General features: G+C 47.5%; 2 protein-coding genes and 1 long non-coding RNA gene across 4 annotated transcripts; 1 reads left to right on the top strand and 2 right to left on the bottom strand.

The window, feature by feature from the left end:
- Positions 1-202: 202 nt before the first annotated feature.
- TALDO1 (transaldolase 1) lies at positions 203-6,738 on the top strand. The gene is made up of 8 exons (XM_030949955.1): positions 203-450; positions 2,457-2,580; positions 2,977-3,084; positions 3,639-3,770; positions 4,188-4,363; positions 4,498-4,695; positions 5,828-5,973; positions 6,491-6,738. The coding sequence occupies exons 1-8, from the start codon at positions 354-356 to the stop codon at positions 6,521-6,523; spliced, it is 1,014 nt and encodes a 337-aa protein (XP_030805815.1). The 5' UTR covers positions 203-353; the 3' UTR covers positions 6,524-6,738.
- A 7-nt stretch (positions 6,739-6,745) lies between these two features.
- On the bottom strand, positions 6,746-9,823 carry LOC115904514. The gene is made up of 4 exons (XR_004060781.1): positions 9,480-9,823; positions 8,736-8,941; positions 8,193-8,374; positions 6,746-6,825 (listed from the first exon to the last, which is right to left on the bottom strand). It is a non-coding gene; the product is annotated as an uncharacterized LOC115904514 (long non-coding RNA).
- A 1,305-nt stretch (positions 9,824-11,128) lies between these two features.
- On the bottom strand, positions 11,129-17,998 carry GATD1 (glutamine amidotransferase like class 1 domain containing 1). 2 transcript variants are annotated; one of them, XM_030949184.1, is made up of 8 exons: positions 17,879-17,998; positions 17,021-17,097; positions 16,532-16,637; positions 15,911-16,018; positions 15,044-15,138; positions 13,812-13,905; positions 12,948-13,059; positions 11,129-12,424 (listed from the first exon to the last, which is right to left on the bottom strand). In XM_030949184.1, the coding sequence occupies exons 1-8, from the start codon at positions 17,934-17,936 to the stop codon at positions 12,415-12,417; spliced, it is 660 nt and encodes a 219-aa protein (XP_030805044.1). In that variant the 5' UTR covers positions 17,937-17,998; the 3' UTR covers positions 11,129-12,414. The 2 variants fall into 2 exon arrangements, with proteins under 2 accessions (XP_030805044.1, XP_030805045.1); XM_030949185.1 differs by having other exon boundaries at positions 11,129-12,421.
- Between the last annotated feature and the right edge of the window lie 1,290 nt (positions 17,999-19,288).

Here is a 19,288-nt window from a genome sequence, read left to right as displayed (position 1 = left end):
AGACCCCCGGTTGGTTCTGGAGACCGGAGATGCCGGGGCCGGCAGGTCCCGGGCCGGCAGAGCCCCGGACACGCTTTGCTGGGGACAATGGCGGCGTCAGTGTCGCCAAGGCGACCGCCCGCCCCGACCCCCAGGCCCACGAACCAGCCAATCAGAATCGTTCTCCCTCCCGTTGCCCCGCCCCGGCTCCTCCCGGTCGCGTCCGTCTCGTGTCCGCGCTCCTGATTGGCCGCCGCCGCCCAGCCAGGCTGGGATTGGCGCGGGAGCGCGCGGGCCGCGGGTGCGCGCGCAGGCCGGTCCCCTCCGGGCACGCACTGTCCCTTATAGGTACGTGAGCCCCTACAGCCGCGGACATGTCGGTGTCCCCCGTGAAGCGGCAGAAGATGGAGTCGGCGCTGGACCAGCTCAAGCACCACACCACGGTGGTGGCCGACACCGGGGATTTCAACGGTGAGAGGCGGCGCGAGGGGATCCTGTCACCGCATCTTCTCCTTAGCCCCCTCTCCCGCCCCCCTGCACGGAGAGTGGGCGCGCCCGGCCGAAGGGGCGCGCGCTGGGGGGAGCGAACCACCCTGCGGCCGGAGGGGGGCGGCGGGAGGCGCTTGGTGGCGGCGCCTTGGTCCCCATCCCAGGGCAGATCCCGCCCAGACGGGACATTTTCCAGAGCCTCCCGTGATCTTCTCCCAGTTTGCCCTCGAGGGTGCCCTGACCACCACATTCAGCTCTGCGTGCTGTCAGACTCAAGCCAGGCTCTGCTGCGCTTGAATTCGGGTTTTCTTCCAGTGACCTGTCTAGATCTGGGACGTGTTTGGGGTTTTTCCAAACTCAAGGCAACCCGGTCCAGCGGAGGCTGTCGCTGCTCGTGGCAGGGGGTGGAACTGGACAATCTTTAAGATCGCTTCCAACCCAATCATTACAGCATTATGTAAAAATAATGCCGGAGTGTTTTTGTTTCCCTTATCTGCTGAGAATGAGCCAGCACACTCCTTTCTGAGAAAGGGAGGTGGCCTTCGATTAAAAAGCCACTTGTTCCCAAGCTGTCACTGCCTGGCCCGGCACGGACACGGAGCCTGCTCAGTCCATCAGAGCCAAGAACGCCCTCCCTGAGAGCAGCCCTTGAATCCTGTCCTGTCCTCACCCGGGCCTGCAGTAATCCCTCCACTGCTTGCCTAATCCTGTTGGTGTAACAGTAACAATCCTGAACAGCCACTCTCAAATGTCTTAGGAGTACTAAACTTAAGGTGGAGAGAGCACAGGGGTGGCAAGAGCTCAGACACAGGAAAAAACCAAACCCCCAGGATGGCCAAGGGGGTGTTTGTGTGCAGGCACAGTAAGGACTGTAGAATATCTCACAGCAATCATCAAGTCCAGCTCCTGGCCCTGCTCAGGATATCTCCCAGTTGTTCTCTGGGCTGCTCTTACCAGCTGGGGGTTATTCTTAGAGCCCTATCAAGGCAAGAGCCTTACCTGGCTCGCTCCTGGCAGGTTAGACCCTGGTGGAGGTGAAGGTGGTTGTTGCTGCTGCTGGCTCCCAGTGGTGTTTGTAGAAGGTGTCAGTACAGATGCTTAAGCGGTACCCATGTGAATTGAAGTTCTGAAGGAACTGTTTGCATGGAGTGGACCTCACTCCAGGATCCTGATCATTGCCTGGGAGGGATCTATGGAAAAACAAGGCTTGCTTTTAGTACAGTTGCACTCTCTCACTTGGGGTTTCATCCCTGTGCAGAAATGCCGAGGAGAAGGGGCTGGTAATACAGATTTTGGGGTTTTTTTTTTTGACATTTTAGTTGTATTGTTGAAAGCGGCCAGGTCTGCCCCATTTGCCCTGGTGCCAGGCTGTGATTACAGCCAGCCACTGTGTGCCACAGCCTGCTGGAGCAAAACCTGGCATCACCTGGAACAGGCATAGTCCAGGGCTTAGGGTAAGACCAGGAGTCAAGTGTCTTCCTGGTAGGACAAGGAAATGAGAAGAGCAGATACTGAGAAACTGCAGCTGTGTGGAAAAGGTTTAGAAAGCAGTAAGAAAAGGTGCTGGAGCCTCACAGGTGAATTCACCTGTCCTGACCCCATCAGTTGGACAAAAACAAAAGCCTGAATTTCTGACTGCTTGAAGGGAAGGTCCCCTGTTCTTTATTCCCCTCTGTGATTCCTGGAGCTCAGCTATGCTGGTAGGGATGAAGTCTGGAAATTAGCAGTACTTCTCTCCATCCATCATTTCTACAGGTTTATACTTTTGGACAATTTCTGCAGTTTATAAACATTAAAGTTTGCTGTATCTTGTGACTGCAGCCCAGTTGTTGTGTGCTCTGGCACAAAGCAGCCCTTCAGGCAGTGTTTAAACACCACTGATGTGCTCTGTCATTAACAAGTGTTAACATTCTCACCTGGTTGAGCAAAACCCTTCTGATTTCTCAGGCTGGCTGGCTGTTTCAAACAGGCTGGTTTTCTTTCCTTAGCCATAGATGAGTACAAGCCCCTGGATGCCACCACAAACCCCTCCCTGATCCTTGCTGCGGCTCAAATGCCGGCATACCAGAAGCTTGTGGATGATGCTGTTGCCTACGGGAAGAAGCTTGGTGGGTAAGTAAAGAGGGGTTTCATTTCCTGTATTTAAAACAGACCTGTATTTAAAATGCCTTCTTTATATACAAGCAACGTACTGGGGTTTCCCCCTCGTGTACTTGTGGGTTTGTCTCCTGCCCCAAAAGGCCTCAACACTTGGAGAAAAATTCCTTACGCCCATCCCAGATGTGCATCCTCATTTCCCAGCTCACACCTGGCCCTCCTTGCTCAGGAAAGTAACAGCACTATAGAGTGTCCAAAGGCTAATCTTGCTGGCAGGCCAGAAGTGGCTCTTTTGAACTCTGGAATTTAATGTTAAATGGGCTGTGAAATTTGATCTTCAAATCCATAGCAAAGTGTAAACTCACCTTTTTTTTTACCCCCATAAATGCTTTTGCTCTTTGTGGTTTTCAGGTCAGAAGAGGAGCAGATCAAAAATGCTTCTGACAAACTTTTTGTATTATTTGGAGCTGAAATCCTGAAGAGGATACCTGGCCGTGTGTCCACAGAAGTAGATGCAAGGTTGGCTCTTTTCCCTCTGGCTTATCCTGGATATTTGTAAACACAAAAAGTAACCTGAGTTGGAGAAAGATGTTTTGCCTAGAAGACCAGTGGCACTTACATTATTAATAATAAAGTGTGTGGATTTCCCTTAGTTGGACTAGAACTCTGTAACAAAAACAAGTAGCACTGACCTTGGATTTTCATAATCTTCCTCTTGCTGCTTAAGCAAGGGAAACCTCACACTTCCAGTTGTAGTTTTGCTAATTCTCTTCTATGTGATAACAGCTGCTCAATTTAGCAAGAGATCTGTTTGAACAGTTTTTTCCAAGACTTGAACAGGACTTGGCTGTTAACTTGCTCAGTGCCAATTTTTGTTAATGCTCAGCTTCTGAATTCATTGTGAGAAATTTCCTTCTTGAAAGGCTGACAGTCCAGGAGGGATCTGAGAACACAAACCTGCTGTTGGCATGTAAATGCTGATAAAACAGGACAATGTATTCCCATGGGGCCTTGGGGCAGAGAATTTAAAAAATAATAAATCAGTTTTAAACAATGCTGCTCTTGCCTTAAAGGTTGTCCTTTGATAAGGAAGGAATGATCCAAAGGGCGAGGCGCCTCATCGACCTCTACAAGGAAGTAGGAGTTGGTAAAGATCGGATTCTCATCAAGCTCTCTTCAACCTGGGAAGGAATCCAGGCAGGCAGGTAAGGCTGTGTGTGCCTGTTGTGCTGATTCATGGCATGCTCCTGCCTGTCCACAGGCACTGATATTGCATTCTGCACTTGAATAAACAGCAGTGCTGAAAGCACTGTGCCATGGGGAAGTCTGTCATGAGCACGGAAGGTGCCCTGCCACAGCTTGCTGTTGAAATAGGCAAAGTTTCTTCATACAAGGGCCACAGTTTCCTGAAATACCCTGCCAAGCTGGCTACATTTGGCTAGAGGAACAGCATTAATAAGGCAGAGTTTGGCAGCACAAAACATTTGCTGTTAGCTGACAACTTGTGCACCCCATTCCTAAATTAACTCAGGGAATTCAGTCGTTTGAACTTAGCAGCTCGTTCCTGAATATGAATTCTGTAGGTGAGCAAAGTGCTGTTCTAAGCCAGCCTGTGTCTGCAGGGTCCTGGAGGCCGAGTATGGGATTCACTGCAACATGACCTTGCTGTTCTCCTTTGCTCAGGCTGTTGCCTGTGCTGAAGCTGGAGTTACTCTGATTTCCCCGTTCGTGGGACGGATCCTGGACTGGTATGTTGCAAACGGAGACAAGAAAACCTATGAGCCTTCAGAGGATCCAGGTGAGCACACTGCTGAGAAAACAACAGCTGCTCATTCAAACAGTTTACTCATAAAAATCCTCTCATGGCAAATGCTGGGTTTGAGCATGTTCTAAATAATCCCTTACAATAAAGTTGCTGGTTTCTACTTGCAGGAGTGAAGAGTGTGACCAAGATCTATAACTACTACAAAAAGTTTGGCTACAAAACCATCGTGATGGGCGCCTCGTTTCGCAACACGGGCCAGATCAAAGCGCTCACGGGCTGTGACTATCTCACCATTTCACCCAAGCTCCTGGCAGAGCTCAGCAAAGAGCACGTCAAGTTAACTCCCACACTCAGTGTCAAAGAGGGTGAGTCTGCTCCTGGGGACTTGTTCTGACTTCCTTTCTTCTGCAGTGTTGAGAGTCTGGGGTTCTGGTCAGTGCTGTGGTACTTGCTGCCATCCTGCTTTAGGGATAAATAAAATTTCCTAGAGGAGATGTTGTAGCCTCAGAAGGAAACACTGTAGCCTCAGTACAATATCACTGCTACAACTGCTGACACTGAGCAGGAATTGGACTACAGTGGGTTTGGAGTGTGCTTCCATACTCTGCACCTCTCCCCATGGGACAGGCAGAGAGGAGGAAAGTTAATTTGCACATGCTCAGGATGAAATTTTACTGAACAGTAGCAAAGATGCTAAACTTGATTTCATCTTCATTTCTAGACATGCCAAGAGGTGTTTTCCCTCCAGAAATTAGAAACTAAGCATACACAAGACTAAGTGATTTGATCTGGTGACACTGTGCCAATGATGGCTTAGAATCCTTGCTCCCATTACACTACTTCAAGCCCAGGTTGGATGGGGCTTGGAACAATCTGGGATAGTGGATGGTGTCCCTGCTTGTGGCCAGGGAGTGGAACTGAATGGGCTTTAAGGTTCCTTTCCACCCAAATAATTCAAGGATTCTCTGATCCTGTCTCTTTTCTGTAGCCTCATTAAAATGCTGGTTTACATCTCAGAGCAGCTCTGTGCACAGCTGTAGCCATGGGCTGCTGCCCACAGGCTGCTGCTGGCCTGGGAGCCTGCTATCAAGCGAGCTTTTGTTAGTTCTTGCCAAATAATCAAAGCCCTGATTGTTCAGAATATTTGCTTAGAACATCTCGCTGCTGTGGGGTGGTTACACAATTCCTTAGAATAGGCCTGGAATTGCTGTGCCATTCTGCAGCAGGTACAAGATAATGACACACACAAACACTGTTTTAAGATAAACTGATTTATTAGGCTACCTTTTTCTTTTTCCTCTTTGTTCTCCTCCAGCCATATCAGGAGCACTTTCAATCTCACATCCCAGACTGTGCTCCTGCAGCAAGTCATACTGAACGTATATAAAATTTTTCCAACACATAGAAGTGGTCAGAACTCGAGACAATTTTAGGAAGTCTGAATTTGATAAGAATCTGATCACCTGGTCTGTTTCCTTTTCTACTTCTCCTGCACAGCTCAGGCGTGTGATCTTGAGAAGATGCACCTGGATGAGAAGGCATTCCGCTGGCACCACAATGAAGACCAGATGGCTGTGGAGAAGCTCTCTGATGGCATCAGGAGATTTGCTGCAGATGCAGTTAAGCTGGAGAGGATGTTAAAGGTAGAGATCATGCTCCTCTCATGTACTGCAGCCAGCCTGGTGTGGCTGAGGATTAAACAAGTCTGGGCAGGTCTTTGGACAGGTTACGTAGGACAGGCTACCTAAATTCAGTGAACTTGGTAAGCCTCACTGCACGCCAAGGAAGAATTGGTGCCAGGTGTGGGCTATGCCCGCGGCTTGAGCCACAGGACTGGCAGCTCATCAGGATAACTGTCAAAGTGAGAAGTCCCTTAAATCTGATTGATTCTGAGCTGTTAGCAGCAGCACAGGATACAAATAATCTGCAGGTAGTGAGCTGGAAATAAATCATGTTTGTACGTGCAGGCACTAAGAAAGTGCAGATCTGCTGTCAAAGTCTTATGTCAAATTGTGGAGAGGCTTTCACATAGGATTCATCAAACTGTGATTTTTGGGGAAGAAATGCTCAGTATACCTGATCTAGGCCCTTGGTGACTGGCAGCTCCTTGCAGCATTCCCAAACTCTTACTCAGCTGTGCTTTGTTTATTCTTTTTCTAGGAGCGAATGTTCGGCACTGAAAATGGAAAATAAAAAAAGAAAAATTAATAATCAGCATTTCCCTGAGTGCTCCAAGCTGAGGTGGATCACCTGAGGTTCAGTGGATGTACAAATGTCTTACCTGTACAAGTATCATGCTGTGTATGGATAGATTTCTGTATCATGCTTTTTTTTTTATCAATTTGCAAAGGGACAAATGGAATTTCAAATTTTTGTGGCACTTTTGTCAATACATGCAAATTAAAACCAACTTGCCTTGTAACATGGTCAATTCATTGCTGCAGGAGACAACTGATAGGATTTTAATCTTCAAATTCCTTATTAAATCTTCAGTCCTAACACATTGAAGAAAACAGTTTTTAATTTCAGGTTGTTTTAAAGAGCAAGCACAGATTTCACAAGCCCTTCCTGGTACAAAACTCACCCACACTCCTGTGAGACACACATATATACGTCAAAATATACATGTGTATCTTATTTGTTTGTACAGATCCTGTTGTATGAAGAGGAGACAAGAACAAGTGATAGGACAAGAAGGGAATGGGCTCAGGTTGTGCCAGGGAATGTTTATATTGGATATTATGGAAAATTCACTGAAAGCTGTCCAAGCTGGTACAGCTGCCCAGGGCTGAGTCCCCATCCCTGGAGAGATTTAAAGACACATGGATGTGGCACCTGGGGACAGGGATAGTGGTGGCCTTGGCAGGGCTGGGGGAATGGCTGGACTTGATGGTCTCAGCAGTCCTTTCCAACCTCAGTGATTCATTCCATGGTTCTAAGAGATCCCTGCTCATACATGGATGCAATTTGCTGTTTCCTGACAAAGTTGCCTGAACTTAAAGGGAGAAAAGGCAGCAGCACTGATAGCCACGTGCTCTGTCCACACCAAGGGAGGCACTGATCCTCCCGCAGTGTGACACAGCAGCTCTGCTGTCAGCACATCCAGAACAACCTGGGAGCTGCTGTTCCAGCCAAAGGGACAGCAGCTACAACCAGACACAGACAGCTGGTGCTGCCCTCCCAGCCTGCCCTGGGAACAGTGCCAGTCTGCCAGAGGGAGGTGAAATCCCCAGAGGACTCACCCAGGCCCTCTGTCCTACAGCTGTGGAGAGGGGAGAAGCAGATCAGGCAGAAAGCAGGCTGCCCAAAGGGAGGTGACCTTTTCCCCTGTCAAAGTCAAGCCAGCACTAAAAGCTTGACCCTGCCCCTCCCTACAGCCATCAGATCCTTCCACTGCCCATCCCTTCTCAATTTAACCTATTTTGCGTTTTTCACTCTTACTAAACTGAGAATTCCAACAGAGATTCCTAGAATGGTTTGAGTTGGAAGGGGACCTTGAAGACCATCTCATTCCACCCCCTGCCTTGAGCAGGTTGCTGTGCTCTAACACCACACACTGCACCACCAGGGCAGGGCAGGGACTTGGGCACACAGAATTTGGGGACTTGGTGCTATCAAACTGGCTGGTCAGAGGCTTGGAGCCTCTGGAATAAATGCCCCTTCTTCCCCCTGAGTGAGGGAAGAACCTTCACATGCATGGAATCTGTCCCCTCACATAGCTGAGACACAACTGGATCAGTACCAACGTGGAGCTCAAATGAAACTGAAGCATTACAGAAGGTGCTCAAGAGAGAATGAAATACTGCAGTGAAAGGGGAAAAAGAGCTGGGAAAAGGTGTCTGAGTAACCTTTCTCCACTTACCAACAGATGCCTCTCAAGAGCTGAGGAGGCAAGAAGGGTCACGGGGTCAGTCACGGGATCCCTTCCTTCCTGTGGTGGCAGCTGGTGTTTCCTCCCCAGCACTGGGGTTCTTTTTCTGCAGCACAGATGGATGTTGTGAGGGGCCTGACATCCGTGGCTAAGCCACAAAGTCCACATCCTTTCTGAAAAAAAAACCCCAAGCACCACATAAACCTTCACCTTGTACAGCTCTTTAGTCAGTCGCACAAAGGGTGTTCACTCCTCAACTCCTCCTCAACTTCCCCTTTCTTCAGCAGATGGAGGGATCTCTCCCAGGGCCCTGTCTGTGCCCTGCTTACAAACTCCTTCTGGGACTCCCCAGATTCCCATACTTCCTCAGATGAATAAATCAGGAGATGTCTCTTGTCTCCCAGGAAGGTCTGTGGCTCCCACAGACACAAGGACAGGACTCAGGAATTAGGGGCAGATACAACATCTATGTTTGGAGAAATCCTAAAGAATCAACAGATAAACTTTAAAGCATTGATTTTAAAATGACAGCACCTTTCCCAACCTTTCCTTGTGGTGGCTGCTCTCTGATTCCAACATCCAGCTCTGTGCAAACACACAAAGCTTGGAGGGAGGTTGGAAAAGCTTTTCCTTCCTCCTCCAGCCATGCCTTGCATCCCATCACAGACTGTGCTAAAGGGAGATACCCTGCTGCTCCCAGCACCTCCTCCATTCTTGACACAGGGTACAGGAAAGCAGAGCTGTTGGAAGAACAGACACAATAAGTACACCCATTTATATTCATCTTCCCAACATGGAATTTAATTTTAAATTAGTCCTCAGATTCACTGGTTATGTCTATCCAGTACAGCCATCACAAGCCAATATGGATGGCACCAAACCCAGACAGTTCCATTTGAAATTTTCAAGTAAATCAGGACCAAAGAGGCACTTCCATCCTTTCTGGCCCTTGTCTGAATGCACACAAGATGAACAAAGCATGAGATTCCATTAAAAAAAATAATGTTTTTTTTACAAAATTATACTGTAAAAGCTCCAAGGAAAGAATCTTAATTAAATATGCTAATACACAAAATGAATGCTGGTATGACCAACAACCACCAGCTGCAGACAGGGCCAGAGCTCAAACATCTTCTCAGGATCCTCAAAAACACAAAAACTGAGATCACACCCACAGGCAGGTCTTGGGGCTTTCCAGAGTTAAGCATTTTCCCAACTGCTGCACCAGCACCCCTCTTGCCAGCTCAGGTGTAATCCTGCCAGGAAAGGCTCCCATACCTTAGGGATGGTGGGCTGTCCTCTTTTTGGCGAAGAAATCCTTTGTGGGGTGCAGGACAGCAGTGCTCCTTTACAGCTGTCAGCCAAGATCCAAGAAAACTCCTCCTGCCTTTGGATTCATCCTGCTCCACGTGCTGCAGGGGCACTCTGATGCTTCTAGCAGGTACCTCCATATCTGCCTGTAAAAACATCAGAGGAAAACAGGATGTGGTCCCAGCTATTAAGCCCAGAAAAGAGGTAATACTGTGAGTCCCAAAAAAATAAATCACTAAAACTCTGGAAAATAAAACCAAACCCCCACCCAAATAAATAAAACAATAGAACCATCAGCTGGATGTTACCAGGAAAAGATTTCCAAGGAAACAAGCCTGCCTGGTAATATTCCTAGGACCAAAGCACCAAGCATTGCACAGCACAATGCTGAAACAATAAAAGTCTGTGTGGGATGAAAATCTCCCAAATTTGAAGGTTTTCAATGCTTTGGGAAACAAAGAAGAGAGACAAAAACCCCTCAGTATAAGCCCCACTGCTTGGATGCCTGGCATGGGATTGTTCACAGGGCCCCTCAGCTGGACCAGGCACAAGGTACAGAAGATACAAACTGAGGTACCTCAATTATTCCCACAGGAAGTTGAAAATGCAAGAATTATCCAAAAATCCTTGTTCTTTGTGTAATGCCACTTCATGATTTTAGTTGATGCAAATACCTTTTAGGTAAAAGAAAATACCAAATAAACTATCAAATTTTACATTTGTAGAACAAAATTAACATGGAAAACGAACAGAATAAAACTTTCCTGAACATATCTGGATGATATTCAACTTTTTTGTGTTTCCTATGTTCATTTGTCCTTCTTTTCCCACTGTTTTTCTGACCAATTTTTTCCAATCCCTGGCTAAAACTGGTCATCCTGTACAAGAACTTAAGAGCTATCATCACTAATGGCCTCAAGATGTGCCAGGGGAAGTTTAGGTTGGATATTAGGGAAAATTTCTTCATGGAAAGGGACATCAAGCCTGGAACAGGCTGCCCAGGGCAGTAGCGGAGTCACCACCTCTGGAAGGGTTCAGAAAACACATGGATGTGATACCTGAGGTTGAGAGGTGAACATGGTGGTGCTGCTGCACTGATGCTTGGACTTGATCTTAAAAGCTCTTTTCCAACCTCATTTCCATGATTCTATGACTCAGGGGGCTTCCAGTTTGTCAGTATGACTTGTGAAGGTGACACAATCCAGCCCACCACATCCAGAGGCACCTCACAGCTGCTGGCCCACACCTGCACACATCACCTCTCCAGCCACCCGCTGCCTGACCACACCTTTCTCCCCCAATTTTCCCAAGAGCAATTTCATGGTGTGATGGGAAAGAGTTAAAAAATACACACAGGAACTCATCTTTTTCCTGCTCTCATATGGGAGGAAAAAGAAAGCACCATCAAGTCCCCAGGCAGTGTGCTTTGTCCAACCACCTGACAGAGGCACAAGCAGAGCAATCCCAGCAGGTCCTGGATGCCACAAAATAAGGAAAAATTGTACAACAGGGGACCAATCAAAGCATGTAGAGGTCTGAATGCTGTTTGCTCACCTAGCAGCAGATGAATGAGCCTGGACAGAACCTCATTTATGGAATGAAAACAGGACACAGGGTAGACACCAATGTTCTATTTTTACAGGTAAGCAGAGAAAAGATGTAGCAATTTTGGCAAAATCCCATGGAAACAAAGACCCTAAGGAAATACAGTCTCCCAATTCACAAACAAGATGTGGCTTTCCAGACTGAAAGTATTTCCTGATGGTGTCAACATCAAATCCCCAAGATGGCTTGTCAGGAATGAAGATTTAAATTATCAAAGCTAATTGATCATTTAATATCTATCAAAGCACAATTTTCATTTCAAATTCTGGTTTTAATTTCCATCAATGCCAAAGTTCCGTAAGCTGGGCTCCAGAATGCAACAGCAGAAGACCCAGCAAAACTCACAGCAGTCTGTCTTTTCAAATCACACAGAATTCTTGAGACAGAGCTAAAAAAAATGGATTTACACAGAAAAGAGAAAATTTCCCTACTTGATGATTTGTTAGAACCAAAATATTGTAATATCCTGGTATGAAAACAAAAAGGCAGCCCCGTTTCTTTAGGGCACTGGAGAAATGCTGCCCACGATTCCAAGAGGGAAGGAAAATCAATTATGTGAAAGTTAATTTATCTACTTTCCAATAATTTTGTATGTTTGAGCCTGCAACAATTTACAAAAAAAAAAAAAAAATCTCAGTCGGGTTATTCCTTTCCACGCTCAGCTTCAAGCCACACCTGCAGCTCAGAAGGAAGGAGGAGTCCAGACTCCACTCTACAGCTGGTTCCTCAGATGGGACCCACATTAACCACCTGCATTTTTCAGTGCCCCAGTCCACAAAATTCCAGCAAGAGACAGCAGCAGTGTACTCCCAGAGAGGAGTATTTCCAATAGAACAAAACCCACAACATAAGCAGCACAAAGGAGAACAAATAAACAATTGTAGGACCATGTTAAAAAAAAAGCTGAGCAAACTTTTCTGAACACAATTCCAGCCATGTGAACAGGAAGAAAACAAGGGCACGCTGTGCACCAGCACAATGCCAACCCAGAGCAAGGGCTTCAGCAATTTGTATTCACAGCACCAACTTTTGGGGGGTTTTGAGAAGACAGTTCCCCACATCTGTAAACTGAGGGTCTAGAGAATCAGAGAGAAAATGGAGCAGCAAAAATATAAGGGAGTGTCCAAGCTGCTTCTGACAACCTTCATCCATTCCATCCACACAGAACCTGACACTGCCACAGTCACTTCAGAGTCCAGGACAGGGGTTCAGAGGGGTGCTTTATCCAGGTCACAGCCATGGAAATCCTCAGCCTGCTGGCTCTTCATCCATCCTCTTTGCAAACAGACCTTCCCTTTCATTTCCTGCTGAAGGAAACACACCCAGACACAAGAGGACCTGTTAGTGCACAGCCAGGACAGGACTGGTACCACACACTCACCTGAGCTAAATAAGGGGTCTGGGGTTATTCATATGGGCTCCTCTATCTGACAAGATGACATTCAAACAAGCCAAGCCATTTCCAAAGAAATTAAATACATTCATTCCCAGAATCCTAAATCAGAGCTGACTCAAAGCCAGCCTGCCAAAGCTGAAGAAACAAGAGCTGTTTCCCTGAACAGAAATGTTTAGTGAAGCCTATTCAGCATTTTACTTTGCCAGTTCCACTACAGCTGTGCATTTCCCCACACATTTTCATCTTTTTCTTTTCAATAATCAAATACTCTTTGCCAAAAGACACAACTGCCTGGCTGGCTTGATCAAACAGAAGTGACACACACTTCAGCAGAAAACCAAGGGGAAAAACCCCTTCAGAGAGACAGTATTCCTGAAACAAAAAAAAAGCTCACCACTGGCTGTTCCCAGTTTGTAAGTCCCATCTTGTCTCACCTGACATTGCAAAGAATCAGAAGGTTCTGGACAGCAGGAAGGGTGGAATTCTCATTCTGTCCTGTCACCAGGTGCCTGTCCAGCACCACATGGACAGCATCTGGGCTGCTGGCTGAACACAGGAGGAAAAACACAGGGATTGCTCAGTGGCAGGATCACACCCCTGATAAGCCCAACACAACACATAACTATTATGGCCAGACAGATTTGCTGAGTGCTGATCTATTACCCCAGCAGAGAGGGGCAGTCTCAACCCCCCCATCCTGAAAAAGTTTCCCTAGGAAATCCTTTTCTGAAAGGACAGGACTGGGTCAAACCATGACAGTCCTTGATTCAGTTAACAGCAGGTGGGTAAAGTACACGTATCAGGGGATTTTCATAATGAAAAACTCAAAGTATGTATTTGAAAGCTACAATTACCTCACAATACAACACAAACTCATCTTATGCCAGAAATGAGCTGTGATCACCAGGCTACAAAAATTAAATACTCATTTTCTGGCCAATTACAACACCCCAGTGTGCTCAGATCTACCAGCAATTGCTCAGCACCCCAAAAAGAATTTTTAAATTTTCTCATTTGAGACAGATTCCCAGACTGGTTTGGGTTGGAAGAGATCCTAAAGCCCATCCAGTCCCATCTACCTGACACAGACAGGGACGCCTTCCACAATCCAATGTTGCTCCAAGCCCTGTCCAAGCTGGCCTTGCAAACGAGCAGTGATGTATTGGTAAATGAGGTAATGGGAATTCCAGATGAGAGATCCTGCCAGAGTCCTGCTCAGCTGGACACAACCAGCACACAAACACTCATTTCCCAAGGGAGACGCAAAGTGCCCATCCCACACACCAGGCATGACCCACCACTGAATGTAGCTCCAGAATCCTTCACAAAATCCTCCACAATAATGGACAAACTGGCAAAATTCGGCTGCCTCACCAGCTCGTACACAGAGGGCTGAAATAGATCAAAAGGAAATTAGTTTGGCTGGCTTTTTTACAGAAAAAGCCAAGCAAAACCAGCACATATTGCCCTGAAATTTATATTTCTGTTCCCTCTACTATTCACCCAGCCAAATGACCACAAGCAGCTTTGATGGGTTTTGTGCAGGGAGCAAACTGGAAACTCTTAAGTGAGTTAAGTAAAGAGGAAATAACACCACCAAACAATTTCTGCAGGTGTGATTAACTTCAGGAAGGCACAGACCTGTCTGTCTGTGGCACACAAATATTTGGACACAGATGCTGTGCCACCTGCAGAGTACAAAACCAGTAATCCATGTTGGAATGAATATGGGAAAGAGCTTACAGACAGAAAATTTAGGAGCACTTGGAATTTTAATACACAAAAGGAAGGAATTTAATTTTATGGTTTCACAGCAACCATAGCTAGGCCACAACACAATTTAAAATATTTCATCATGGACTGTAACAATCCACAGAGAGTAATATATAACCCTTAGCTCGAAGAGAAGCACATGAGAGCACTAATAGCTGTTGTGAGTCACAAAATCCTTATTTCTTAACTTTCCATCTAAATTTTCCATGCTAGAAAGCTGTACTAGGACAATTTGCATCACTCTGACACTATAAAAATGGGGTGTGAGGTCAGAGCACATAAAATATCAGCAGTAACTGGCTGCTTTAATTGCAAGCCAGTTTGTACAAACAGCCTTTTTTCCTAAAACTTCTTATAACTTTTTTTCTAAAGACTCCCTTTACCTTTTAAAAAGAAACAGTACTTTGAGAAATATAACTTGTCCCCAGCATTCATCAAGCAAACACAACTCTTTTATAAGTCCTCAACAACAAATGCAAAGAGCTGCAGCAGGAATTTCCAGCTCTTTTTTTTTTTTTGCTTCAGTTTAAAGTTTACTGAACAATCAGAGGGAAAGCATTCCCCACATGCCACTAAAGTGGCACAAACCCTTCATGCACCCAGTGCTGGGCCCCTTGTCAAAGACAACTCTGCATATCTTGCACGAGTCAAGGGTAACAAACTGATAATTTATATTTACAGGAAGTTCAAAACCACCAGAAATCACACAGCAAAAAAAGCCCCCAAACAGCAAAATCAAGGTAAAAGCTTGGCTTACCCCTGTCAGGCTGTATCCCTGGAAAACCCAGGATTTATCCTCATTGGTGGCACAACACAAAGCTGCCACTCCCTGTCCAACAGCACAGATGGGTTCTAGAAAAGAATTAAACCACATTTGTGAGCATCTCCAAATACTTGAAACACAGGTGAGTGTGGTGAGCCTCATGCTGCCCTCCTGCAGTGAAGCCACACTGCACTGATAAGGCTCCTTTAGGCTGTAGGGGCTTTCCTGCACACTGCAGTAGCAATTATTGCCTAGCATAAGAATTGCTACAATTATTACAGCATTACAATTATTTTATTATTATTACAGTTAAGAGGAAGAACAAAAATTGCAGATTTTCACTCTAAGTCCAGAGATAGCTCCACAAATGCTCAAATGTGGAGCACACCCCAAGTCTTGATTAACTGCAGCCCTAATGATGATCCTGGGACATTCCACACTTGGCTCTGAGCCTTGAATGCTGCTGATTTGGACAGAGCCATTTCTGTACCACTGTAAGGCAGCAAATCCTTCTTCTGAGACAAGCTCTGAAAAGCTATTGGCATTGCTCCTTAAGATAATTTAAGACCTCTTTTTCCTTTTCAAGGCTCCCTTTTTCCTATTTAAGACACGTTAGGACACTTTTTTTTTCCTTTTAGGACTCCCTTTCTCCTTTTTAAGACATTTCAGGACACTTTTTTTTTTCCTAAGTCTCCTTTTCCTTTTTTAAAGGCCCATTAAGACATTTGTTTTCCCCCTTGACATCTCCTTTTTCCTTCCCAGTTTGGAATGCTCTTCAGCCATGCAAACACTCTGAAGTCTCTGCAGAGGCAGCACAGGAGCCCTGTTCCATTTACCCAACCCCCGAGGATGTTCACCTACTGCTCTCAGTGCTGAAGTGCTGCAGGATCTTGGCCAGGTACCCACTGTTGGCCAGGTCAGTCACAGCCCCGGGGCAGTTTGGGATCAGCAGGGCGTGGTACCGAGCCCCTGGGTGGGAGGAAAGCAGGAACTGATTGTAGGTCAGGTAAAAAACCCAAAAAGCCTGATTATAAATCCACTGCACGTTTGGACAAAAAGGACAAACCCACATAAATGAGTTAAAAATTACCTAAAGAAACGAATAAAGCTACACAGAAGAGAGACAAAGGTCCTTCTTAGGACAAAGGACACACATTTTTAATGAGCCTGGAAAAACTTACAACTGTTTTGTCTGCTGGCTCCTACTCCAGCAAAATATTTACTTTTAACAAGTAACAATGTAGTGTGTGCTAGTATACACACAGACATTATTTGTATATATTACAAACACATTAAAAGAGAATGACCATTCCAAAATAAATAACAAAACTGCAAAGTTTGGACTTTCTCTTAAATAAAAAGTAAACCAACAACTGCAGCTATTGAAACACAACTTTCCTACCTTTTCTGGGTCATTCTTCCCTAAAATCCTGGCCCTGAGCAGGCCCTGTCCCCCAGACAGGCCCGTGGTGACAGCCTTACCATCAATGGATTCCAGCTTGGCGGGGCTGGCGTAGGATTTCATGCGGAAATCCTGGATCCAGCGCGTGTTGCCCTCGTTCACATCCACAAAGTCAATGGGCTTCCCCTGGGGGCAACACGGTGACACACCCTGGTCAGCATCACTGCACAAGCATCCAGGACACTTCTGAAGGATGTGGGATTTTGAGATGCTTTCAGCTCTCAAAAAACTGAAGTTTTCAATTTTTCCCACTGAATTCCTGCTAATAGTTTTCCCTCCATTCTTTGTGGGAACAGATACTGGATAGAGAAGTGCAAACCCACGCTACAGAAAGGCTGCAGTCACTTTGGTATTTAAAAAAAAGAGTTAAACAGGTGCCTTAATGTCTACGGCCAATAAAACACCTCTCAATAAATTTATATTATATTAATTATATTATTTTTTTCATTACAACTGAGGTATCAATTGGTTTCAGGCTGAAATCACAGCATTTGTCCATTTTCACTCACCCCAGGTGTTGCCACTTGCAGGTTAAAGGCAGAGCTGGCCAGAGTAAAGCAGTGAAGGAACGACTGGGCTGAAACACCTGGAAAACAGATTCCAACACCTTAGGGAATCCTCACCAGGGCCTCGGCACCCTCCCAGGTAAAGATTCTTTCCCCAAACACCCAATCTGAGCCGACGCTCCTTCCCCTCAAAACCACTAAAGCCGCACGCAGAGGAGCCGAGCAGCACAGCTGCGCACGGCGGCCACACCTGCAGCGCAAGATGGGCACGAACGGAAAAGCGGCACAGCTGGGCAGGGAGGGCACACGTGCGGCTCCACAGCCCGGCTGCAGTGTCACCCACACGGGGGATAACACACGGCGAGGGAGCCCGGCTGCAGTGACACCCACACGGGGGATAACACACGGGACAGGGAGCCCGGCTGCAGGGACACCCACACGGCGAGGGAGCCCGGCTGCAGGGACACCCACACGACGAAGGGAGCCCGGCTGCAGGGACACCCACACGGCGAGGGAGCCCGGCTGCAGGGACACCCACACGGCCGCACAGCCCGGCTGCAGCGTCACCCACACGGGACACCCACACGGCAAGGGAGCCCAACTGCAATGACACCGACACGGCTGCACAGCCCGGCTGCAGTGACACCCACACGGGACACCCACACGGCGAGGGCCGTGGGCCGGCCACACGCGGGACACGCCGCGAAAAGCCGCACCGGGGACAGCCCAGCCCCGCCCCGCCCCGCTCCGCCCCGCCCGCCGTGGCGCTGGGAAGGGACGGGGAGCACGGGACACCCGCAGAGGCCGGAGCGGCGACTCCCCGCGAACCGGCGGGGCTCCCCCCCCTCGAGAGCGTCTCACCCGCGGTGGCGGCGCTGGCGACGATGAGGCAGGAGGGCTTGGCCAGCCGCTCCGACATGGCGGGGCCGGGGCCTGAGGGCAGCGGCGGAGCCTCGTGCGGCCGCGCGTGCGCGGTGCGGGGAGCGCGGAGGGGCGGAGAAAGCGCGCGAAACCCCGCGGGAGGCGGAAAAGCGCGGGAAGCGCTGAGGGGGCGCTGCCGCCGCCGGGAGCTCTGAAAGCCCTGGGGTGTCCCGAGAATCCCGTAGTGCCGCGTCCCGTCGGCAACTGACATTGTTTCCTTAGTTCCCCACCTCCGTAAGCCTCAGTGTTCCGTTTCTACATTTGCATCTGTCATCCCTGTGTGAATTTAATAGGTTTAGCCCTTGCTGGCTGCTGGTGTGTTGCAGACACAATGCCGTTATAAAATGAAAGGTGTGAAATAAAGACAGCACAATTCTGCTATTGGCTTTATTTGTTTATTTGAAAGGGTTTAATTTCTAGCCTGGTTTCCTATAGGAAATGTAGCTTATGCCACCTTGTCCGTCTCTTCAATCATCTGTCTGTCTCCTTTTCTCTCCAGAGCTGTGTTCGAATCCATAGGCTGGTTAATCTCGATGTTCCTCACCGCTCCAGCTTAGATACCAGAAAATTATTTTTTTTTAAGGGAAAAAAAGCATCTCATTCACTATTAGTTTCACTGGGGAGTACTTCAGGATTTAGTGCCACTCCAGCAGCCTAAGCCTTTATATCCCAGAGCATCACATTTATGGTCCTTATTCTCTGCTTGTGACTCCAGTGCTTTTTAAACAAACACAAAGGACAGTGCTGTCCAACCCCTGCTCCATCAGCTCTTCCCATCCTCCCTACACTGCCCCAGGCATGTGGAATTCCCCACGCCCTGACTGGGGCCAGTGGGAGGGTCTGGCTCCCATCCATCCCAGCCTCTCATCAGCTCCAGCATTCCCACTCAGAAAATAGGAACTTATTTGATCTCCTGCTCCTGTCAAGACAAACTAAAGCTCAAGTCCCCAGCTGTGTTTCTGCAGCAAAATCCTCAGATGATTACACTTTTGCAGCTGAAGGATGCCCTTTCCCCTGACCCTGTGGAATTTACAGGATTTTTCTGCCCAGTTCTTAAGAAATTAATTTCCAGAAGCCTGCAGAGTTCCATCAGGACCCTGACTGGAGCTGGTGTAGCACAACACCAGCCCTGTGCGGTGACATGAGCTGCCAAAACCCTCCTCCCCTCGAGAGCCTGCAGGGAATCCGTGCACAGGGACCCCAGAAACATCACCCAGTGCTCAGGGGATGGTTTGTTTGGGAGGTGCTCCCAGGCCATCTCAGAAACAAAACCAGAAAATCAACAGGAGAAATTTGACAGGAAAAAAGGTTATGGCAAAGAACTGGGGGTGAAAGCTGGAGACCAGGCTG

This window comes from Camarhynchus parvulus, chromosome 5 (genome assembly GCF_901933205.1).
Source record: "Camarhynchus parvulus chromosome 5, STF_HiC, whole genome shotgun sequence".
Taxonomy (NCBI): domain Eukaryota; kingdom Metazoa; phylum Chordata; class Aves; order Passeriformes; family Thraupidae; genus Camarhynchus; species Camarhynchus parvulus.
This window is presented reverse-complemented; position numbering and strand designations above follow the sequence as displayed.

What these genes read in the sequence shown, in the direction of transcription:
- TALDO1 (XM_030949955.1), top strand. Translation starts at nt 354, where the DNA reads ATGTCGGTGTCCCCCGTGAAGCGGCAGAAGATGGAGTCGGCGCTGGAC. An exon ending in TACGGGAAGAAGCTTGGTGG is followed by an intron (nt 2,581 to 2,976) that starts GTAAGTAAAGAG and finishes TGTGGTTTTCAG; the next exon opens with GTCAGAAGAGGAGCAGATCA. An exon ending in GAAGGAATCCAGGCAGGCAG is followed by an intron (nt 3,771 to 4,187) that starts GTAAGGCTGTGT and finishes CTGTGTCTGCAG; the next exon opens with GGTCCTGGAGGCCGAGTATG.
- GATD1 (XM_030949184.1), bottom strand. Translation starts at nt 17,936, where the DNA reads ATGTCGGAGCGGCTGGCCAAGCCCTCCTGCCTCATCGTCGCCAGCGCC. An exon ending in CAAGCTGGAATCCATTGATG is followed by an intron (nt 16,019 to 16,531) that starts GTAAGGCTGTCA and finishes CCTCCCACCCAG; the next exon opens with GGGCTCGGTACCACGCCCTG. An exon ending in AGGGATACAGCCTGACAGGG is followed by an intron (nt 13,906 to 15,043) that starts GTAAGCCAAGCT and finishes GATCTATTTCAG; the next exon opens with CCCTCTGTGTACGAGCTGGT.